This window comes from Erithacus rubecula (assembly GCF_903797595.1).
Source record: "Erithacus rubecula genome assembly, chromosome: Z".
In the NCBI taxonomy this organism is placed as follows: domain Eukaryota; kingdom Metazoa; phylum Chordata; class Aves; order Passeriformes; family Muscicapidae; genus Erithacus; species Erithacus rubecula.
Window position 1 is genome coordinate 12690292 of NC_136661.1, and position 24936 is coordinate 12715227.

At 35.9% G+C, this 24936-nt stretch overlaps 2 protein-coding genes across 2 annotated transcripts in view; one reads left to right on the forward strand and one right to left on the reverse strand.

The window, feature by feature from the left end:
• Nucleotides 1-473, reverse strand: part of NLN (neurolysin) — a gene marked incomplete at its 5' end in the record, with an annotated part of 36228 nt that extends 35755 nt beyond the window's left edge. Inside the window, 1 exon segment of the mRNA XM_079330499.1 lies at nucleotides 157-473. Coding sequence (XP_079186625.1) covers nucleotides 157-473 — 317 coding nt within the window.
• Nucleotides 340-24491, forward strand: SGTB (small glutamine rich tetratricopeptide repeat co-chaperone beta). Its single transcript, XM_079330509.1, has 11 exons — nucleotides 340-480; nucleotides 2191-2313; nucleotides 7380-7483; nucleotides 7906-7975; nucleotides 11686-11785; nucleotides 13985-14089; nucleotides 17070-17208; nucleotides 17296-17358; nucleotides 19321-19358; nucleotides 19620-19703; nucleotides 21141-24491. Exons 2-11 carry the CDS (start codon nucleotides 2214-2216, stop codon nucleotides 21250-21252), a joined length of 915 nt encoding a protein of 304 aa, XP_079186635.1. The 5' UTR covers nucleotides 340-480; nucleotides 2191-2213; the 3' UTR covers nucleotides 21253-24491.
• Nucleotides 24492-24936: the final 445 nt, after the last annotated feature.

Consider the following 24936-nt stretch of genomic DNA (forward strand, 5'->3'; position numbering starts at 1 on the left):
CAGGCCCGGCTCCTCAAGCGAGGAACGAGAACCTCTCGTCAGCCGCGGGTGCCTCGGGGCTCCCCTGACTTGCAGGCCGGCCGGGCTGCCCCCGCCCCTGCAGCCCCCCACCCCGCCCCGGGCCCCGCGGCTGCACTACCTGCCCTGAGAGCCTACCTGCGAGCCGCGCCCGCGCACAGCGACAGCATGGGGGGCGGCGCGGGGGGCGGGGGCGGCGGCGGCGGAGGAGGAGGAACGAAGGAGGAGAAAAGGCCGGAGGAGGAAGGACAAGCGGCAGAGAAGAGGAGGAGGCAGGAGCGGGAGAGGAGGAATCCGCTTTGCTCCCGTGCCCGCTGCCGCGCCGCCCTCTCGCCGCCCGCGGGCGCAGCCCTCAGCTCCGCTCCGCCGCGGTCCTGCGCATCCGCTTCCGCCGCCTCCGCACGCCCCCGCGTCCCCGGTGTCTCGCAGCCGGAGGCAGCGCGGACTAGCAGCATCTCGCAGGTAAAGGCGATGCCTATTCCCTCGGCGAGCGCAGCTCCGCCGCAGTGGGAAGGCTGCGTGCCGCTTCCGCGCAGCTCCCGGTCGGTGGAGCTCGGGGCCGGTGGGGCAGATCGGGCCCCGGGCGGTGCGGCCGCGGTCCGTGCGGTGTCGGGGGGGGGGGCCCGTGCCGCGGCTGGTGCAGGGCTGTCCTTGGTACGAGCGGACCCGGGCCTGGGAGGGACCGGGAGGTGGGCGTGGGGCGGGAGCGCGGCCCGGCCGGTGAGACCAGCGCCGTCCCTCATGGGGGCGGAAAGGGCCCCCAGTGTCCCTGGCTGTGCATCCCCGGCCGCCGTCCCTCACGGGGCGGAAAGGGCCCCCAGTGTCCCTGGCTGTGCATCCCCGGCCGCCGTCCCTCACGGGGCGGAAAGGGCCCCCAGTGTCCCTGGCTGTGCATTCCCCGCCGATGCCATTCCCGGCTTTCTCCTTCTCCACGACGGGATTTGCCTGGTGTGGGTCTGGCTGCACACAGGTTTGCTCGCGGGTTGTGGAGAGAAAATGACCTGGTGAGAGCTTGTCCATTCATTTAATGCTACATTTTAAACCTGCTTTGCTTGGAGAACTGGATAAGGTTGTGTGTGCCCTTTTAAATCAAAACGGTTTAAGGAAAAATAACTTCGAAAGTTGTGACTAAAATTGTCCTCCAAGTTATGTAACTCCCAGCTGATGCTGAATGGAAATCAGACTGAGCCAGTAGTGTCACTAATCACAAGTATGCACTGAGGTCATGGTGTTCCATTTCTTTGTCCAAAGTGACAATAAACTGCTCAGAACACCATATCACACCACGGAACACCCTTTATGAAAGGATAGCACCGTGTCACACCATCGAACACCTTTTATGAAAGGATAATAGCGTGTCACACCATCGAACACCTTTTATGAAAGGATAATACTGTGCCACACCATAGAACACCTTTTATTCAAGGATAATAGTGTGTCACCCCAGAGAACACCTTTTATGAAAGGATAACACTGTGTCACATAGAACACCTTTTATTAAAGGATAATAGCACAGAACACCTTTTATGAAAGAATAACACTTGTGTCACACCACAGAACATTTCCTATTGAAGGATAACACTGTGCATGTCACACTGTAGAACATCTTTTATCAAAGGATAACACTGTGTGTGTCACACCATAGAACATCTTACATTGAAGGATAACACCATGTGTGTCATACCAGAGAATATCTTTTATCAAAGGGTAGGACCAGGGCATATCATAAAACAACTTCCACTGAAGTGTATTTCTTTATGTCATTATATTTATCATAGTGGCTTTTTAAATGGTTTTTGACTTCAAAACCATTGTGCTTCTACTTGCAAGTGTATATGTAAATAAAGTGCAAACAAATTTCAAATTTCAATTTCAAAAAAAGTATGAATGAAAAATAAGTTGCTGAATTTTTTTTAGACTTGGTGAACTTTTCTTCCAGAAATAAATTGGAGGAAATATGTGGTTTTTTTTCTCATAATTAGACTATATGATTGTAGAAGTTTTCCCTAATCCATGCAAATTCACCACTTTTTTTCAAGACATCATGTTACTGGGCTTTCTGGTGAAGGATTAGGTTTTATGTGTTGTGTATACTTCCTAGCGAGGTAACTAGGAGGGTGGAATACTGTAGGGATTCATTTTTCTAAAATAAGAGATTCTGTTGTTTTTAAGACATAACAGAAAACAATTTCAACATGTCATCAGTCAAGCGCTTGGTTTACGCTGTCATCCATTTCTTGAGAGAACAGAGTCAGATGGATACTTTCACTCCAGATGAGCAAGAAAGCTTGGAAGGTAAGCAACAAAGGTGCTTTCATGTATTTTTATTTATATGTGTATATAAATACATATATATATATTAATATATATGTGTGTGTATATAGTATAGACACATGTTAAATTTCTCAATGTATAATATTATAGAAAGTAACCGGTGATGTAAATGAAACTGCCGCCAAATATTATCTGCAAATAAGAACATGATCCTAATGTTTCTGAGATTATTATTTTTAAGACAACTTTAATTTAAAAAGTATTATTAAGCACTACATAAATGTGTAGTGCCTTACTTTGAGCAACAGGCACTTAGAATCACATCAGTTGCCGACGTCTTTCCCAGCCTGAAGAATTCTGCAATTCTAAGTTAAGCAATGCTGTAATGACACTGGTAATGCCTTATGAATTTTACCACAGATTTCTGCTGCTTCTTTCTCTCTTTTATATTTGGTTTCTTTCTATATTTCATATCTGTTAGTAGCTCTATTGGTTATAAAGGAAGTAAAACAATTGCTATATTGGTCTTGGTATATGAGAAGAACTGTTTCCTACTTTCAAGGATTCTGTGTTAATTTTGAGGAAAAAGACATTCTAAGAAAATAAGATAAATGCTTTGCATTTCTTTTTCGCTTGAGTATTGGCTCCAAAGAATACGTGATAGTGAATATTTTCAGTATTATACACCCAAATTAATCTGTCTGTGGATGTATTTTCTATATTTCTCTACTGACAGATACTCATTAGGTCTTTGTAACCTTGTAGTATTTGGTGTTCTCCTTTATACCTGCTCTTACTCCTTTTCCCTAATTCCTGGAGACTTTGTGTCAGGTGGTATCAGAATGTAGAACTGAAGGTTAAATCCTAACACTGTAGTAAGTTTTTCATAGCACCTTTAAAAAGGATCTCTCTACTGTTTCAAGCAGTCTTTGGTTGTGTCCATCAGCCAGAGGAGGAATCTGGAGGGAGAAGTTTAGGACCAGTAGTGCAGTTGATCACTGGGTTCTGTGAAATCTTAGGCATGGAGAGACTTTACTAAGATGCAAAGCAAGTCCTGCTTGTCAAAGGCATACATTAAAAGATAAACCTGGAGTGCACTTCCTTCTGATATTTATTGGTCATCCACTGTAGTTGTTCACGAAAGTAAACAAGAAATAAAGCTTTGTGTCATTGTATTCAAAGGATAGTATCAAAGGAATAAAAGCCTAAAAATTTGGTTTTATGTCAGAATCTGGAGCATTTTGTACACTTGAAAAGCAGCAGCCATCAATAAATTTAACCTGTGTCAGATTATGACGATGTTCATGTGATGAAAGTAAACTGTTTTTGGAAATCATATGTAATGATGAAGAGAAGAAGAAATTTACTTTTGTTTTTATAATAAAGCTGGTAAACATTAAGTTATGGTTGAAAATTTACCTGATAACATGTCTTGGAGCAGCCTTAGCCAATGTATATATGAATCAATTTTAAGATTCAGTTTTCTAAATAAAAAATATTACAAAACTTCAGTTATGCTTAAAAGCCAATGTGAAATTTACCATTTTAATATAGATCTGAAATCCTATTTTTAGATTTGTGCTCTGCTGCAAGCATGGTACCATATGCTATGTGTTAGAGGATAAGAGGCGGGCATCCTGAAAAATAGATTCATTTTAGTTGTGCAAAATATCTTTAGTGCATGTAGAGTAGCAAGAGCCAAGTCTTACTCACTGAAGTGTTTCATGTTAGGTGGAGACATAAGGGATGAAAAGAATTGACTGATAGTTTTTGTTGGTACCTTATGTACCTACTTGATGCCTATGAAAAGACAAAATGCTGTACAATTAAATGACTGTGCCAAGAAGTAATTCAAACAGTTCCCATTTCCCATAAAACAACAAAAAAATTGATATAACATCACCAAAAAAATTAAGCCTTTATAAAATGTGAGTCTAGGATGTATTCATATTCAATGGTAACCTGCATACTGCATGTTTGAATTACACAGAAATGTCAATGAGAGTAAATTTCCTTTAGGAGTTTTGTACTTGCTTGATGAATAAAAATGCCTTTTTTTGAGAAAGCAGAGTAATTGGAAGGTAGAGAATATAGAGAAATATATTCCCCTAGCATCTAGAGCAGTGATACAGATCTCTGGTTGTTAATGCTCAACTCTTTTGTATGAACTAGAAGCTTTCCTTCTTCCAAATTATATTTTAGACTGTTTAAATTGAAGTTAGTTCTCTTTGCTGTCTACAGGGCGCAGTTTCTTTCTCTCTGTTGCTCTCTTTCTTTCTTCTTTTCTATTACACCTATTTCAGTGGGATTAAAGCAAACACTTTCTACAACATGCACGAGGCTGTGATTTTCTTCTTACTTCTATGATTCTTATAGCACAACTATTTTCTGTAAGGCAGTGTTTCCAAAACAGGAAGGCATGCATGTGATCCTTGACATGGGTAAGGCTATGTGTAAGATGAAGCAATATGACAGCAAGTACTAAGGGGACTTCAACAGCCCAATTAATGCTCATTATTCAGCCTGCATGTTGGCTGTGATGCCTTTGTGTTGCTTGGTGATGCAAACTTTTGTTTGGACATCAAAAGTTCTGGAGCTTTGTGGGACTGGGAGTACAGAGGTGAGTTCCAGCATAGCTCAGGCACTGGTTTTGTCAGATAATGGGTGTTTGTGTGAGTCCCGGCTCTTCAGCAGGGAAGTGGGAATCTCTATTGGTTTCCAAAGTGGTCAGTTCAATCTTTTGCCACCACCTAGGTGGGTGATGGTAGAGCTAATTGGGAGAAGAGATAACTTTGGCCTTTGATATCAGACCTAGGAAAAATCCTAGGTGTATAGCCCACATGGTGCATCAAGTCTTTTCCTGATAATAGCAAGCTTGCAGCATTTGACAGTGCCTCACTTTAATAAATGAGATAGCAAGGTGCAGGCAATCTGATCTCCTGAGAAACTTTTCAGGCAAAAAACAGATTTCCACTGCTTTGACTTTACCGGAGTCATGTTTTTGTGTAGCACTAAAACAGGTTAGTTACTGACCTTAGTTAGTTACTATCACAGCTCATTATATTTTCTGATTTGAAAATGTTTCTGTTTAGCAATAATCTATTTCTATGTGGGTTTCCATTGCTGGCTTCATTTAGCCAGTGGTTATTCTAACCTATTGATTCATCCTATAAGAGGTCCTAATTTTATTATAACTGATAGATAGAAAGATTATAAATTCCATTTTCCACTTAAAGGAGAAATATGGGAATTCACAGCACCAACTAATTATTTGATGAAAATGCTGAGTAGTAATAATACTATAGTCAGAATAATTTTGTTTACACATGATGGGCATTGCTGCATTTTGTGAAACTTCTATATCATAGAGATTTGGTATCATAGATTTGATGCCTTGAGAAAGAGAAGGGATGGGGTTGTATTTTAAATTTATGCAAAACCATAAATGTGAACAGGCATTCAGAAAAGGGAGTGCCTTTTGATAAAAATAAAATGGCAGGGAAAATCAGTAAGTAAACAATTACAAGTAGCTTCCTATTAAGTCACATAAGGAAAAATGATACAGTGTTATTTCACTGATTTTATAATTGGCCTGGTAACGAAAAGTACTATTAAGGGTCTATACATTTTTCAAAAATCAGCATAATCTGTGTTCACAAGAATTAAGTTTTTCACATAGCAGGAGACAAGTTTAACCCAAAACCCTCAATGCTCTTACTGGATGATTTAGGACCTGATTATAGGATTATAGATTATAGGAGCAACTGGTATACATATTTAGCAGTGTATTTAATTGTTGCATGTTATCACCTTTAACTTTGTGTCATGTTATGCTGTTTTTTAGAAATTTCTATTATATATATATTTCAAAAGATGACATCTTATAAGTTTTACTGTTTTACAAATCTTTTCCCCCTCCTCCCCCCCTTCTTGTCAACTGTGACAAAGAAAATAAAAACTGGCCTTACTGTTGTTAACCTTCAGTAATTTTACTCTTCTAATTTTGGATCGGTGTTCTGTTCCATTGCAGTACAACAAATAATTCGAACTATAGTTATTGTATTAACATTAGATTGAGTGTAAGTTTAAATACTGAGAATCTGCTTTTACTCATACTTAATTTGAATTCAGATACTCCTGGTTGTCTATAATCTGTGTTAAAACAAGCTAGGCTTTACAAAGACCCTTCTTTGTTCCTCCTCAGTGCCCAGCCTAAAACTTTTAGATGATACACATTAATAAAAACATTGCACTAGGTTCTTAAGATTATAGGGAAAATAATTATATCATTTGCAATGGTGTAACTGTGTGTGTGTACATACATATATACGTATGTATGTATATACACAGAATTGTATATAATGATTGCCACTGATCTTCTTTTATCTAAAAATATGAGCGTATTTAAAACTTCAGATAGGGATAAAAATCATACATTTTTAGGTTTACTGTGAGTGTATTTGAATTATTGCAGGTTTGGGAGAGCCATTTAATCCTTACACACAGAACATGTGAAAGGATATTGCAGATACATTTTTATAGGATAAAGTTTTGGGATTAATACAGCATTTGATTACTAAAGTATCTTCAAGTAAATCAATTTTATTTCAAAGAAGATTAGAGTAATAACTATCTTGCCTTTATTCTGTACATTAAAGATGAGCCATTTTCATCCAGCTGTTATGACAAACACATATATGCCAGTTGTGTGCTTTGAGGTGGAGTGTGTGACACATGGACATTCAGAGTTGTATTATGAGTTGTGGTATTTTGTTAAATCCCTGTATTTTTATATTTGAAGAAAAAAAAAAAAACAACTTTAAAAGACTGAAGGAATCAAAATTATATTTTAAATTGGTTTAAATGTAATGGCCAAACTATATGTGGATTGTGTATATCTTAGATCTTTTTCAGCAAGCTAATTCTGTGAGAATCAGGTAGCCTCTCTTTATTTTTTGGCATGTTCCAAAAAGCTGTTTTTAGTAGTTGAATAAGGAAGTGAATCACAGCTATATAAATAAACTAGTGAAGTTATGCTTCTATTGAGAAACTGGTGACTTATGTTATTAATTTTTTTTTCCTGTAAGTTGCAATTCAGTGTCTGGAGACTGTGTTTAAGATTACCCTGGAAGATACTCATCTTGCATCCTCACAGCATTTGATAGAAATGTTCACAAATTCTATTCAAAAGGTAAGAATTTAATTTAGATTCTAGAGTTACTCTGACAATATGTGGTAGGTTTAATATTGTATACACAATATTAAAGTATTATATAGATCAAAATGAAAATGATATGAAAACTTAAGGAAAATATGAAAAAAACCTACATTAACATAAAAGCTAGCATAATGTGAATCTTTGGGGGCAGTGGGAGGAATTAATTTTAGTTAGACAAGGAAAATTCCATATAGAAAATTACTAAAGAGTGGATGCCTCATTCTCACTTGAAGTTTTTTATTCTTCATTTAAGAATTTTGCAATTCTCAGAGATAAATGCCTGACGTGCCTGAGGTCATTCATAGTTTGCTGATGTTTCTCATTTCTTTTCAAAAGTTTTTGATAAAATCAGGGCTTATATTAAAGGAAAAAATCTTGGGTTTTTTCCCATACAGAATGACATGCTGCCTCTCTCACGTTCTTTACCGGAAGGCATTGTAAAGGCTGACCAACTGAAGGATGAAGGTTTGTAGTAGAAATAGAAATAAATTGCCTTATGCTTACTACATTTTTGCATTATTGTGGGTAGTGATAATATAGCAGCTGCGTACCACACATCCCACAAAAAAACTTCAGCTTATAGATTTTCCAGTGAATGCTAGGTTGTAAGAGGGCAAGGTGATTTTTTTCATCCAGGAGCAAAGGAAATAATGTTTATTCTCTTCCTGGCTCTGGAAGTTGCTTAAAATCTAAGGGATAACATGTAAAGCTGGAAACATTCTTTAGTAGCAGAAACTTTAAAGAATGAACAGCTATTGTTTGGCTCCTTGTGCATGGAATTGTTATACAAGTTTCTACTTTTATTGAAATGGGTATGTGATGTCAAACATTGGTAAAAAATTGACCCAACAGAAGCCAATGGAAAAAATGTGAACTTACTAGGGTTAATATTTCACATATGTGAAATTATTTGTGTGCTTTATAAAAATTGCAGACAAGCCAGTTGTTTATTTTCCCTTTGGCAGCTGTTATTGCTATTCTGTGAGGAAAAGCAGCTGTACCATAGAAGTCACTAATGCTGCTGACGAAGGAATCCATGTTATTTCCCCTCAAAAAGAAGGGGAGAGGAATGGAAGAACAGCTGTTATGAATTGTTAACTGATAACTGTTATGAATTGTTACAAATTGATGCTTTATGAATCACATTATTTGACCTGTTAGATTTTCAGGTAGTTGAGTTTTATAGGAAATATAAGTAAACTTCTAATTGCAAGGCAGATGTAACCCTCTCAAAATTTCCAAAATAATGTGGAAGAGGTTCTACTGTTTTTTAAAATGGAATCCATGTCTCTCTTACCTTAAAGCTAGTCATCTAATTATAAATGCTGTAATTATAAATGCTGTCTACTATTGGCTCTGAAAATAAGTTTTCCTAGTTGTTGAGTTGTTAACTCTTTAATTTTGAGGATGAGAGCTCAAACATGGTTTGGTCACAAGTGAAAATGTGTTAGTCAGTTGTAACCTACCTGCTGTGCATGCTGGCTTTTTGTTTTGCTGTTACTGCTAACTCATGGAAAGTGAAGAATAGGTCTCAGTATAGTTATTGAACTATAGGAATAGTCACCACTTTGCAGGTATGGATGTTATAGCTGTTTTAAATCTGTGACTTCAGTCTTCCTATCTTTCAGTCCACAAGGTACTGTGAAATAAACTGAGGAAATGAAATTATGTCCTATGTCTTTGTGTGGTTTTACCAAAGTAATTCCACAGTTCTACTGAAAAAAAATTGGAAGGGACTAGACTTTAAAAAAGGACCAATTAGAGTGTCATCTGTCAGGGGCATTAGTAAGCCGTTCTGAATTGCTTGAAATGCCTTTGGTAATTTCCCAAAATAAAATTAAAATTTAGTTCCCTGCTTTCTCTGTTTTGATCTTTCACATGTTCACACAAACATTATCTATCATCACTATCATGCTTTCCAGTTATGAGTATTTTCTAGCCCAAAGTAGGAAATAAATTAGATAACTTGGGGACGTCTATTTGATATGTATCTTCTATAATATCATAATTCTATAACTGTGATTTCCTTATTCTATGTGTATGCCCTTACCAGTGGAATTACTTCCCTCATCTTTGTGGCCACCAGCCTGCTCCTCCTCTGGTCTCAAACCAGTCCTAATATTTGTAGAAATTGGCTAATGAATGGCAAAACAAAATCAGGGAGCTGAATTTTCTTTCTTGGTAACCAGGAAGTAACATACCCTTCAGACTACTCAATACTTGAATTTACTCTCCTAACCTTGTATATGATTTGACACTTTGGCTTAGTGTAAGAACTGTGAGTGCACAGATTATGTGTAGCTGCCAAGGGTTGTGCAACAATTATGTGCAGGTTTGTATAGTGTAATAGTGGCCTGATCCTAAGAACATCTGTGTTTTATTACCACATCATAATTATAACAATAGGTAGTATTTTCAGTGTAGAGGACACATGTTCAAAAGTATAACCATTTTTGTAATTTTTTTGTCTTAAGGGTTTTGTATTAAAAGAGAATATTAACAGAAAATATAATTATAAAATAGAATATTAAAATAGAATAATATAGTTGCTTTTCCTTATTTCAGCAGGACTAGTAGATCTAGCTATTTTTCTGCTTTCCTTTAGCAAGGTTGCAGCTGGAGAGAGAGATAACAAGAAGGGTATGCACTGATACTATCTCCAACTTAGCCTTGTACCCTGGCTCATATTCAGACCACTATTAGAAATTCTAATGCTGATAGTCATTGATGGCATTTTTGTTTTAAAGGAACACTAACTGCTGCAATCTTGCTGAGTGCAGCTAACTTGCAAAGCTTTTTTGTCTGACAACATAATTTAGTGTACAGATCTTTAACCTAGAACAAAGGAAAGCTGCATAAACAGTGGACATCTAGAAACAAGAAAGATATTGTTACATTCCATGTGTATTTTGATGGTATACATGCAAGTAGTTTGTTTGACTTCTCACTGGAAGAGACTTCTTACTATAATTACAGTCTAATATAGCAATATTAAAGGATGTGATTTTTATACTACTTTGATGATACTTTGTTACTTAAATCCTCCTTGCTTTTGTTCACTCAGCTCTCTCTGTTTAAAAATAAACACAAGTACAGTTGTTTCAGTTAGTGCAAGCACTGAGGACTTGCCTCCACAGTCTTGCTTTCTCTCAGAGATAAACTGTTGCACTGACCGAACTTTTCTAGCCTTTGCTTACGCAGTTACCTACATCAGTAGTAACTTACTGACCTATCCCTTGAATTGTTTATTTTAGCAGAAGGTTTAAATATTTGGCTGAAATACAAGGAGTCAGTGGAAGTTATAATTTTCTTGAGCATTCTTGACATTTCTAGGAAATCAAGGCTTCAGTAGGATCTTGCTGGCCAGAAATTGATAGCAGCAGGACCACAGACAAGTTTGGGCACTCTGAATTAGGGTTTTTTACTACTGTGTCATCAGGAAAGAGAGAAACTAGCAGGATAGCCTTGTGCTGGGGACAAAAGAATGTGTAAGGTGTCTTTTGCTTAGAAAGACCTTAGTCCAGTCTATAGAGAAGTTACATAAATGTTTCTGGGTTTTCTTCCACTGGACTTAAAATATATGAAATACGAAACTTTGTTACAGAGGAGAAGTTCTAAGCTTCCTTGGTGAGAAATTTTTTTGATTGCTTATACTATACATACTTTTCATTATACTAATGAGTTAATTATGTAGTATGAGACTTATGTGCTTAGTTTTACTTTTGATTTTTTTGTTTCATTTATATAATTACAAGCAAGTTGTTTGGACATACAAGAAAATGAGATTTAAAAATTAACATAGCATATTGGGCTTGCAAAGATCGCTAAGACTGATGAATCTATACTAGAGTTGAACTGCAGTTAAAATGACACTTCTCAATAAGGTGATATTTCTTTAACAGCAGAAGCTAGCTGGAAAATCTGAAATACCAAGATGAAAAGAAGAAGGTTTCTGTGATGTACTGCAATGTACATAATAAACTTCACAGACAGCAGATGCTTTTATTTGCATTATTCCATTACTTTTCTGTTTAAAATAATTATCTCAAAAAAGTGCAGTCATATCTCACTTACATAGATGCTATAAGGTAGCTGCTCTGTTTTTTTTCATACAGAGCTGTCTTATCTAATTTGTCTCATCTAATTACTTAAGAACTTTCTATAATTTATTTCAGGTAATAATCATATGAAGGAAGAAAATTATGGTGCTGCAGTGGATTGTTACACTAGGGCTATAGAACTGGATCCAAACAATGCAGTCTATTATTGCAACAGGTAAAACCAAAATGATACACACCTTTCATTCCTGGACTTTCTTAACACTATTTTAAAGATAAATTGTGAAGTAGGTCAAAAACCTCACTATTGAGAAATCTATTGTTAGATTTGTAAAATTAGAGTGAAAGTGAGCTCATTCAGCCTATCTGTATCAGTTGAAATGGGCTTTAAAACTACCTACAACTCTTCAGATCAGGTATTGCGTGTGTCAGGTTTTCCGTATTAAATCATAACGTAGGCTGTGTTTTCCAGCCTGCAGAGAGTAGGAAAAGTATTTTTCTCTGGTGTTCTAGTGACTCAGCTTCTCTTGCTATCTCCTCGAGTACTAGCTACCTTTGGCAAAAAAAATCATCAATGCAGGAATACTATTTTGGAGATTTCAAGCATTTTGTAAATACTCAGTATTTTTCCATGTGACCTGTTGAAAAATAACAGTGCTGCTGTTACAGTTTTCTTATCTAATCTGTTCTTTACCATCATGAATGAAGAAGACTGTGATTTGGCATCAGGTAAACTTGGAAGGGCATGTTAACCTAGTCACAGCTGTCTGCTCTTGCAGAACACTGCCTGGAAGACCAGCTCAAGAGTAAAGGCACTCTCAACTTTAGGCCTTACTGGAATGAGCTTGCCTCTAATGCCCCATTATTAATATAAGGATATAGTATAAATTAACTTCAGTGCTATCAATCTGACCTTGTGACACTGTACCCACTGGATTATGCTCTTTTTGAAGCTGTGCATCCATTGCTCCAGAGTTTAGTTTGTGATAAATGAAAGATTCAGTGTTTAAAGGCAAGTTTGAAGAGAAAGAAAATTATGCAGTTTGCTAACATTTTACATGTTTAGATAGCAGTTCAAAAGTATAAATTGTCTATATTCCTTGTAAAAACTATCACAAATACACAAATTGTGTATGAAATGGAAATACCAGATCTGATTTTAAAGCTTCCCAAAATCACTGGAAGTTTCCTCAGTAGAGGCCTAAGTGTCAAAGTTGTAACTAGCAAGAGCAGAATTTTATGTAATTATTTAAAAGAAAACAGCAATTATTTAGAGTTTTGTGGATGACAGAGAATTTCAGTAAGTATATACCCTATCTGAAGCTTGTATGGGAGCCATGGAGACATGCTGCTTTCAGTGGGATTGCTTTTTATTCACAGCACTGCAAAAAAGGGTGGGCTGATATGCCCTCAGAATTTTAGATGGCCATGCAAATCTTCTTGTGAACATGGAAAAATGTTTTCTGTTCAAACACATGTGAGAACAAGCATTGCCCCTAGCTTTTATTTTTATATCTTCACTGGCATCTGTGGAGTTGGACAACTGTTAACAGCCCAAAATAGATAAGTAGTGCCACTCAGATTACATTTTAATCAAAGTCAGAAAAACCTATGCAATTTGGAGCTATTAACACGAGAAAGGATTGTTAATAAAAAATGTACATGCTTTATGCAATGAAAATACTAGAATTTCTACTATGGTTTTTTTTAACCAAGGAAGAATAAATGAGAGTGGTTTCAGAGATTTCAAACTGGTGAAGTTTTGACTATTAATGTGTTTCAATGTCCTTTTTAATCTTTTTATCTTATTAATATCTGCAACACTTAATATCTCCAATACAGAAATGTAACTGAAATTTAGTAATGCAGAGGTTATTGAGAAATGTTCTTATGATTTACTTTCAAGCTTGAGTTGATTTCTAAAAATCTGAGCAGGGAAAAAGTCACAGCAGTCCTTTGAATGGCTGTAAAATGATACTTACTGAAAAACATTTGAATAAAATACTTCTCCTAAACAGTGATTTTTATATAAACTACTACTTGATAGTTTCACTTCTTGTAATAGGTTTTATGATTTATTTTGGGTGTAGTCATATGCTATATCTTAGACAGTTCCTTAGAATTATTTGTCCTTTGTGTCCTCAGAGGTGAGTGTACGTTATTCAGAACCGTAGCAATGCACATACTTATTAACTCATAACATTTGCTTGTCCTACTTCATTAAAGGAAGTTAAGCATAGCCTAAACAGCAAATGAAAAGTCAGTAAGATTAAATAAGCCACAGTTGTGTGAATATCTAGGCTTGGGATTTGGTTGTTTTTGTTTTGTTTCGGGGTTTTTTTTGTTTGGTTTGGTTTGGTTTTGGTTTTTGTTTTTTTTTTGACAAAGGTTCACTTCTTTACCATTTCTCTCTTAGGGCTGCTGCTCAAAGTAAGCTCAACAACTTCAGGGAAGCAATAAAGGACTGTGAGAGTGCCATAGCAATAGATCCAAAATACAGCAAAGCATATGGAAGAATGGGGTAAGCTAATAGAAATCTGAGTAAACACTGAAGACCCATGTGCACATCACCATTGATTTTCTGAAATAACAAAAAAAAATTTGTTTTATTCACTTACAGAACATGGTTGTTGCATAAGTACAGCAATTTTCTGAAGATGACCCTATCAGACTGTCAGCTCTTTTTATGTTGTTAATATCAGCATTTTCATCATGTTTCATCACTTTGCAGTTTTTTCTTTAAATTTTTTAACTTGTTGGACTTAGTTTAGGAAGTAATGACGGCTTTTTTTCTACCTCCTAACTTGTTACAAGTAATCAAAATTCTACTGTTGGAATACTGGATCTGTTAATGATGCTGGCAGAGAACAGCATTGGGGCTTCACAATAGCAGGAATAAAGTCTTAATTTTTCTGTTCAATAGCTCTTAGGAAGAATAAGTTAGGTCTCCTTGGCAGGTTTTCTCAGCAATGTCTGAGAGATTAACTGTATAGCCTCTTAAGGGTGGTATTAAGTGGTACCTAAAAACAATGTCAGGAATGCTGGAACAGGTTGTTGGTTTGAGTGAAGGGCCATTCTCCCAAGATATGTAGCTTTGCATTTTCAATAATCAAGCTGATTGTGATAGTGGACTTAATGCTACATATGGCTTATATTTATATTTATATTTATATTTATATTTATATTTATATTTATATTTATACCAGTAAATTAAAAAATGCTTGGGATTGTTTTTTTGAGCTTGTTGGCACAAAATGGCTCATGTCCATGTTATTAAAATTTAGTTTGCAGTATGGAGTGGCCACAACCAAACAACCTCTTCAAAACTGCATTGGTCTATGTTAAATTTTTAACCATGCCCTGAAACTGTCTGTGGTAATTCTTGTTGGCCTGAGACAAAACCATGCAGGGGACATTTAAGATAAAATGTGGTGAAAATCTATCACTTAAAAAATTTACATAATACAGTTAATTTTACTAATATCAACCTAGACTAAGGAGCTTTTGAAATGAGGAATTAATTTTGAAATATTAGATTGAATTGGTTGTTGAATTTGTTTTGTTTCATTTAACTCTCTTTAGATTGTTTCTTCATATAGCACAATCCAAGCTCCTTTGATTTCAGTGATGTGGAGGGTTGCTACAGGCTGATTTAAGTGGAGATTGGAGGTTATTTTAGAGTCCTGAGTGTAAGACCAACGTTTCTTTAATACACACTGAAAGTGAGAGTATTCTCAGGCAATCAAGCTTCTCTTTATTTTATTGTCTGGTTGTTTTAATAGAGGACATATTTTGAGCTACAAGCCATTGCTTAACACAGCAGACAAGTAAACATTTGGCATAGGAATGAGGAAACTGTGCTTGTATAGTAATAAGTGAAAATCCCACCCCCTGCGCTCCCAGTGTAGGAAACAGTGTCTCAACAGAAAGTCGATTTGAAAAAGATGTGCTCTCTGACTGCATTATGGAGGTACATCAGTTTTTCTCAGAATTTGACAGAAGGATGCAGAAATGCCACAAATATACAGAGATGGGAGGCATTTTAAAGTGGGAATGTCAGTTAAAGATGGTATTTCCAGCATGATCCTGAAAGACCACTTCTCTGGGTAAGAGGTGTCACAAAAGAAATTGTCTGCTGTTCTGACTTGTACTGTGCTCCAAGAAACTTTCTCAGTAAAATACTTTTTCTGCAAAAAGCACTATTGCATCACAGAAACTATGGATTGCATTTCTTGTCTGGTTAGAAACTATTTTGGCAAGTAAATGGGCCAAAAAGGAGACTGTTTGTTTTTTATGAGGGTAAATGAGTTAAGAGAGAAAACATTAATAGTTTGTGGGTTCCTCCAGGAGCAGTATTGGAAAGTCCTGGAGTTTCATACTCTTACTGAGAACGATGACAATCATGGATGCATCTAAAATGGTGAACTTCTTTGCATAAGAGGAAAGACCAAGGTCTGGGCATAAGCACAGGTTTATCAACCCAGGCTGTAGAGCTCAGCATCAGAAGGTGAACTGGAGTACTAGAGAGCTGAATGTGGGTTACACAACTATTTTACAAAATGTGCAAAAGATCAGCTTAGTTTTTTGGTCGGTATAAATTGAAAACACAGTAGCAGACAGAAATGAAACTGCAACCAGATGGACTTCTGGAATAGTTCAAAAAGAGATGATATTTTAAATATAGCAGCTAATCAAATTTGAAAACAAATGCTGCTTAAAAGTAGTATGTCTGTCCTGTGCTCTCGTGGGCTGCTGGAGCAGTCTTTTTCAAAACATTAAATAGGCTTTCCTGATACAAGGGTTTCTTACAGCATTTTACAGATATTACTACTATTACTAAGACCAGAAAGGAGAACCTTTACATTGTTCCTGAGACAAAAATCAATTATGCTGAAACTTGTAGGTCCAGAATTTTAAAATAATGATGATAATAATAAAAATAATTTGAATATAAACGTATGAAGACAACAATATTATTATCAAACATTTTCAGTATGCAAATACTTAATATCATAATTATTATATTACAAGTATATGTTTTAAAATATGCATATACAAATAATGTATTTGTAGGTCCAGTTTTTTAACATTGCATAACTCATATTAAGAGTATCTTTGCCCTACTTACTCATGTAAGTTTCTAAATAATCTCCTGGGTCAAAAGAACTGGAAAAAACACTTAGAGCTTATGCAAAAAATCACAGATGCATCCAACTTGTGCTCTTAAAGTGACTACATCACTTGGTGATGCCAAGGAGTTTTTAATGAAACTTGCATATATATGAAACACACAATGCAAGATGTGTTTTTGAGGGATACCCCTTTTCTGCAAAAACAAGTGCTTACATTAAGTAGTAGTACTGCAGTAGCATAACCTGTTTTAATTAAATGGTCAACCTAAAAATCAGTTGCGAGAAACTGTTTTACTTAGAACAGAAAATGTATCATTAGCTTTTGATAATCATTTATGTTCTAACCAGGATTTCTTTATTTCACATTAGGTTAGCTCTGACCTCAGTGAATAAATATCAAGAAGCAGTTACCAGTTATCAAAAAGCACTCGATCTTGATCCAGAGAATGACTCTTACAAGTCAAATTTGAAAATAGCAGAACAGAAACTAAGAGATGTGTCCAGTCCTGTAAGTTTGTTCTGTATTTATTTTTTTTACTATGGTTTTAACTGGGATTTTGTAGGAAACTTAGCTTCAATTGCAATTTGTTTGTAGACTGGAACTGGACTGAGTTTTGACATGGCAAGCTTGATAAACAATCCTGCCTTCATTAGTATGGTGAGTATATCTCAAGGTTTGCATTATCCCATTTTAAAAACTGAAAATTTAGGAACAACTTTTGTTCAATAACACAAGCAATTTTAATGATTATTATTATAGCAATGGTTTTATTACACTGAATTTCAACTTTTCTACATTATTTTACACTTGAAACAAGAAGCGAAGCAAGTATCTCCAATAATGCCTGTCTTATTTCCAGCCTATTTTTCATTACTTACAGCAAACAATACACATAAAGGTTAGCTATGCTGTTTTTATGTATATGACAGTAAAGCTCTTGTCAACAGCATGATAAAAATTTCTTCAATTCTCCACAGGGCACTTAACAATACCAGGACTAAAGTAACTCCATCAGGAAAACTACCCAAGAGACCTTTCTGTTCTTACTCTTTCAATTACCCCTAATAACCTTAACAGTTCAAAAAATTAATATAAATAGCATATAGTGCATTCTTTTATGTTCCATATAGTAATGAAATCTGTATTTCTCCCTCAGTATTCTTTTTTTTTCTCATGGTTTTTATTAGCTAAATGTAATTACTTAACTTTGTAAAATGGAATTTGGAGAAAAATAAATGAAAAAAAACCCCACAAAACCAACCCCCAAACTTACTTCCTTTTAAAAAAGTAGTTAAACTTTACAAGCCCTCTGGTAATGTCATCGGAACAGCACATTTCAACCAGTGCTTTTGTGTGGAAGTGTGCTGCATTCAAAAGAGCCATACATCTGGTTTGATAACAAGGTCCAAATAATAGAGACAGAGGGCAAGGAAAGAGGGAGCAAGCTCTCTGATGGCTTTCATGATTAAATAGCACTGGAACCCTGTGTACTACTTCACTGGCCACATGTGTACTTAAGACAACCTGTGTCTGTCTAGAATCAGTGATGTATGGAGCTGGCTTTGGGGTAAGGATCTTTGACATTGTTTTCCGAAGATGCCTGGTGAAGTAGATAGAACACAAGGCATTTATCCAGGAATAAATGAGTTATTTTCCCAAGGTGTAGCTACTTTTTTTTTTGTTAAGATGAAAAAAATGCCTCACTATCTGACCTTGACAAAATTGCTTGTAGTTTTTGGCCCCTAAAATAAGGCTTATTACTGATGGAAGAAACTAACTAATCTAATTGAGCACAGAACTGACCTGCATGAGACATTTTATATCTATTAACTACAGAAAAAAGTTGATTTACTTTTGAGTTATCTATATATGTCAATATATTCATTAATAAAATGATATCTGATTTTTGTAATATCTTTATTGAGTTCAGAAGTTCATACTGTGTTTTGTCTACTGGTGATACATTCATACAGACACTGATTCCGTTAGTGTTGAAAAATCATGTTTTTTTCTATAGTATCAGTCCATAGACACCCTTACAGTATGGTAAATGCAATATAATTTTAGACATATCTAATAAATGAGAAATTTAAATAACCTCATACTTACTACTAAGTAAAAAGATATGCAGTTACCAGAGAAGATAAATGTTACCGCAAAACCATGCTACAAAGTAAGTCCACACTGGGGTTTGATCCAGAAATATTCTGTGGCCATAATCTTAACTGTTAATGCCTGGTACTAATAATAGTTGTAAGGCCGAGAAGCAACAAAATACAGACTTTTGTCTAAAACGTCCAGTAGGAAACATCTGTCCTTGCAATTCTTCAATGTTTCATTTGTTCGTTCAGTTTTCTGATACTGGGTTTTTTATGTTAAATGACTTGTCATATTTTTCATGTCTGAATCTGTAACCACTATTTTTTCTTTAACACATATCAAATTGTATCAGCATCATTTCCATGAAGTACATTGCTGCAGTGATTCATTCTGCTCTGCATGTAAAGTTAATTTAGTTATAAAACAGAATGCAGCATGTGGGGTTTTTCCCCATGTCTTTCTCAGTGATAGTCAAGTAGTAAATGTTTTATAATTTCAGCTGTATGTTGTCTATTCTAGGCAGCAAGCTTAATGCAAAATCCTCAAATTCAACAACTGTAAGTATTAAAGTGGGGTACAATGAAAACAAATGTATGTAGATGATTGAATTAATAAAAAGGTGTATAGTACTTACAGCTTTATTTTTGAAATGCAGAATATATTACTGGAAATGTAATTTTATTTTGGTTACTTTAAAACTGTAGTTTCTTCTCCTTGCAACTTAATTCCTCTCAACAATTCAAAAAGGAACTGGGGCTTATTGCTTACAGTAAAGGTCCCTGCACACCCCAATACCAACACTGTACTAACTGTTCCAGGATGTCAGGGATGATGTCAAATGCCATTGGTGGCCCTGCTGCTGGGGTTGGTGGCCTTTCAGATTTGTCCAGCCTGATACACGCGTAAGTAACAGCTTCATGGTTTTAACTGTCACATTTGTAGTAGGATAACAGTGCAACATCTATTTAAAAGTGTGCAGTGTCAAGTGAGTTATACTGTGGTCTGTTCCCACTGTTTTTTATTAAAACCAAGAACTTGAAGACTTATTTTCCAGGACCTTGTTTGTTTGCTCCATATGTTTCCATCAACTAAATGACTGAACTGCTGTGTGCTCAGTTTTACCTTCTGGTTCTCATATGTTGTTATTTTCTAATGCCACTTACTAAAAACATTCCTTTAAATCTTTTAAATACTCCTACCTGTGCTTTCAAATTTTGTGGATCAATTTACTACCTAGTACCTCAAATACTAGTTAGGAAAGCTACAAATTTATTTACAAGTTAAACCAATTTCTGCTCTGGCATCCCTCTATTTAGATAAGGAATGTTTCAGGGAATTCAGGATAATGAAGAATACCTTTACAAAAACCAGGGCAAGGCTTTTATACTATAACAATGATACCCATCTGGAAGAGTCTGCACAAAAACGTGCCATTTGCTTATATGCCAAGTTATCATATAAGGTATATAATTTCACTTTATTTCAGCATTCTAGCCAGTTCCAAATTATTTCTAAGTTTCACCTCTTTAGAGCAAATATAATTTATGATTTACATTGCTGACAGAAATGTGTCACTATAAAAATCTAGGGCTATTTTCACAAAAATATGTACTACATAGACATCTATAAAAATGTGGCTTCCTTCAACCTGCACTGTAGTTTGAAGGAGTCTTGATAGTTTGCTACTTCTAGAAAATGCAGAAGTAACAGAGAGGACAAGCTAGGCTTTTTGAGAAGTCATTTTTTTACTCATTTGTTTTTTATTAGTAAACAAGTCTTACGCTTCTCTTACACATGGAATTAGTCTCCCTATTAATTTAACTCTTAAGCTACAACGGTTACAGATGCAAGATCTGTTATTACTTCAGTCGTGCAAGATATAAAAATTTGATAGTATGCTTGTTTTCAACTAATGACATCTTGTTCACAAGCACAAGTCAGCAGCTGCATAATGTATTTCTGGAATCATTAACATAAGGTTGCACACTAACTCTAAGAGTAGGTAGAGCAGATTCTCTCAAAAAGAAGGGAATAAATCACTGGAGCAGAGGTGTTATTTTACATAAAAGGCAGTATATTTCATAAGGTGATACTTTTCTCCTCCATGTTATCAAGTAGAAGTAATAGTACTAAAGAATGAAAATAAATTTATGATGATGATCTTGTTTGGAGACACTTTAACCAGATAAATTCATAATACTGCAAATACCTTAACAATGTAAATCAAGATATCTTTAATCTTAATTTTAATGTAATGCATCTTTCAGCTGTATTGAAATATCCTGTTTTCTTACAAATGATGCTTTTGCTTGCTGATTTCACTTAACTGTTCAACACAGGGGGCAGCAGTTTGCACAGCAGATACAGCAGCAGAATCCTGAGCTCATAGAGCAACTGAGAAATCATATCCGGAGCAGATACTTGAGTGGCAGTACTGAAGAACATTCCTGACTTCAAGGAATCATGTGAATTGGAATGATACATAACCCCCAAATGCATACCATAGTTAGTAGCAAAAGCACCATTGTAACTCTTCTGCTTGAATAGAAGACAGAAAATTCTTTGTGTGTGTTTGCAAACAAGAATAAATCTGGTAAACAGATATCTTGCACATAACTTGGAACATAGCGTTTATGTGTAGTTACTCCTCTGAAAATTAATACACTGAATAGGTGGTTTATTAAAATCCCCAAGTCCAAGTCATTTCAGTATGTGCATCAGATTGACCTCCAGGACTACTAAATGGGGAGGAGTTTTGTACTGTGCTGATCTTGCCTACCAGCTACTTCTAAATGCTAGTGTAAAAGACATGTTACTCCTATGGTGAGAATCATGATGGCAGTACTCCTTTAAACAGTATTGAAATACTGAAACAATAGTGCCCTTTTATAATGAGCACTAAGTAGAGTTGGAGTATAGAGTGTACTTAAAACTCATGTTTGAGAAGTCTCTTTCCTTAATCCTGTGAAGGAGCCTTAATGAATAACGGGAAATACTGTTCAACTTCATTGGGCAGAAGAAAGGGAGATTACTGCATATGAAAGAGTAGAGAAAGAGAAGGCAATAGTTCTGTGTAGGGTAATGCACAGAAATCAAAATGGAACTTGGCTTGGGAAAAGAAAGAGAAGTTGTAGGCTTTTCTACTGCCATGTATACCCTCACATCATGATGATAGCCCTGGAGGTCAGAATTATGGCACTATGTTCCTAGGCATGGCAAGCTGTATTACATTCCGTATGTATGCAGTATTTAATATAAACTTAAAATTCTTAACTGTAATAAGCTGAAACTGAGCCTGTGACTGTACAAATAACTAGTACTGAAAATTTAAAAAAATAACTGCCTTAGAAGGATTCTTTTTCTATTCTTGTGTGATAGATCACTGGCTTAAACAATTGGGGATTTTTTTTAATTACACATATCTATCTAAAATGATGGTTATATAGTCAAGTTAAAGATTTTTTGACTCTATAGTGCTTGTTTCTTGCTCAGTTAATATTACTCTTGCAAGACTGCTGCTCTTCTGTATGTCTAGTATGTTAACTTTTTTTACTCTGCTTACTGTTCATGCTGCTTTCTGATACAAAGTACATTTGTTCTTAGCCCAGGGAAGCTCTCAACACACTTTCCTTTTTGTATAATTTGAGGAGCCTGCTTTGATTTCTTAGACAAAGTGATCTCTCATCAGTCTGGAAGGAGGTATGTAGAGGAGTAACAATAGACTTGGAGAAATGCACAGGAACTCCTGAACCTTTCTGTCCAATTAACCTTGTGCTCATAAAAGAGCTCCTCCAGCAGAAGCAAATGCAAAATTTGGGGTTAAGTAATATACTTGATTCTAACAAATTATAGTTGTGCTTCTGTGGTATGAATCTTACTCTACTAAACCAGACAGAAAAATGCAGTTGGAATTCAAGGAGAAATTAAAGGAATTGGAGAAAACACCAATCTAGGAAATCCATATAACCATCTGTTGAATAAAGAGGTAAAACTTAATAGGTAAACAATTTAAAGACATTTCATACTTTATTGAATAGCTTGCCTATGTACAGTAGTAAAATGCTTTTTAAAATTCTCTCTAAGTTGGTGTAGCTGCTTTCTTCAGGCTATAGAGATACTTAAGCTTTACATTAAATATATTTTCAAGTAACAGCTTCTGACTTAACATTTGATGACAAAAAAGAGAATCACTAAAGAGATAATTTTTTTTTGAAGGTAGCTCACATCCTGAATCTAATGCATTCAGGGAAACTTGCTTAAGTTCAATTACACTGAGTAGGACAGGAGTACCATCTAGAAGGATGATTTATGGAGGCTCTGGGTGGGCTACAAAAACTGTAGTGGTATTACTTGGAATAGTGTGTTGTGTTAGGAGGGAAGCATTGTACCTCATATGTATCCTGTTAAACTTCACAGTTCCTTTTAATTCTCTTTCCTATCTTCAGCTGCTCAAAGTGTGTTTCACTAACTTAAATAGGGGGAACCAAAATTTGGTGGACTGGATAGCTCTGCCGCTATCTCTCTACAAACTCATTCTCACTTTGCAACAGCAATCCTCATGCAATTAGTTACTTTTCTGCTGTAAGACAGTGTCAATAATTTCATGAGTTCCTTAAGAACTACAAAATATGTTAATATCCAAAGAGGGCAGAAGAAGTTATGTACTTGTACTGTCAAGAACAAGCTCCATAGCTTACTGGATTTATGGAAGAACAATGCCAAAGGTTAAATGGAATGAAGCATTGGTTATCTGAAAAACTACTCTTTAAGTCATCTTCATGGAGCTGTAATTTTCATTTCACATGCTACAACATTATTGTATTTAGGTTTTACTTTAGATACTACAAAGTATATAATTAAAACGTTAACAGTATTAGCTAGGCCTTCAGGAATGCTACAACTGACTGGCACAACTCTTTACTAGTAAACATTCTGTTTCTTGTATTAACAGAAAGGGCTTTATTGCCTAAACAAAAAACAGTGAAACCAGTAACAGGAGCTGTCATTATATGCTTTTCCACTGAAACCATGAACAGAGAGATCATTTATGCTAAGGTCTGCTTTTCTTTGAATTGCCTGGATTGTTTCCATGCAACATGTCTTAATCACAGGGTGTGGAAGGAACCTTTTCCTGTGTAGTAACTGCACTGTATCTTGTGCTAAAATTTTTCATCTTGCTAGATAAAGTGGTAAACCACAATCCCTGTAAATATTGCTTTAATTTAAAGTCACTTGCAGTTTATAATTCAACTGAGCAAATTTGCATTTACGCCTAATCGGTTTTGTATCATTACTGTTCCATCAGTGTGTAAGTATGGTAATTTGTTAGAGAAGAAAATATTTTGCCATCAGTTGTAAACTCCTGTAACCTGCTTGCATGGGAGTATATTCTTCTAATTATGATCATAGACACCTAATGAAATATTCAGCTTAGAAATTATTTCAGTTGCACTCTTGGCTTTGTAACAAGTGCAAAGTAAAATCACTCGTGCATACTGAGATAGAACTAGCTCTGTAACTTTGAGTAGATTGTTTAATGGCAACAGAAAGTCATACTGTCATAATGCAACTTGTCTACTATTTCTGTCTCTCTCCTACCTCTTACTGCCATGTGGTTGCATCTCCTTCAATTTGTGTAGCTTAACTTGAAGATACATTCTAAATAAAGTTATATACTTTTTGTCTCTATAGTTGTGGTTTTCTGGTTTAATTTTTTTATGTATCTCAAGTAACGGGCAAATAGTATTCTTTAAATATCTGTTCATGGTGTTTGGATTTTATCACATAGGCAGGACACACTTCTAATTTACTGTTTACTATATGGACTTAGTCCTTCAATATATGAAGCTGGTTCCAATACTTTAACACTGAATACTACAATTAAGATTTTACACATGGGAAGCCTTAAGTAAAATAGTGTCAAAACTAACTATAAAGTTGCTACATGTCAACATAGTAGTTGAGAAATGCAAGCTGCTGATTAGAGTCTTTAACACTAGTTTACCTAGCGTAAAACTAGGAAAGACAGTTGCCATTTTATCTACTAAATGGCTACATCTGGGTGACCATACAATGATATTTCAGCCAAAAATATTTCTTTTGAGAGAAGCACTTGTAGTGCTTGACCGGGCCTTA

Excerpts from the sequence above, each read along its gene's own strand:
- SGTB (XM_079330509.1), top strand. The coding sequence starts at position 2,214 with ATGTCATCAGTCAAGCGCTTGGTTTACGCTGTCATCCATTTCTTGAGA. Across the intron at positions 11,786-13,984 it reads GCAGTCTATTATTGCAACAG|GGCTGCTGCTCAAAGTAAGC; the intron begins GTAAAACCAAAA and ends TTTCTCTCTTAG. Across the intron at positions 19,704-21,140 it reads TTGTCCAGCCTGATACACGC|GGGGCAGCAGTTTGCACAGC; the intron begins GTAAGTAACAGC and ends TGTTCAACACAG.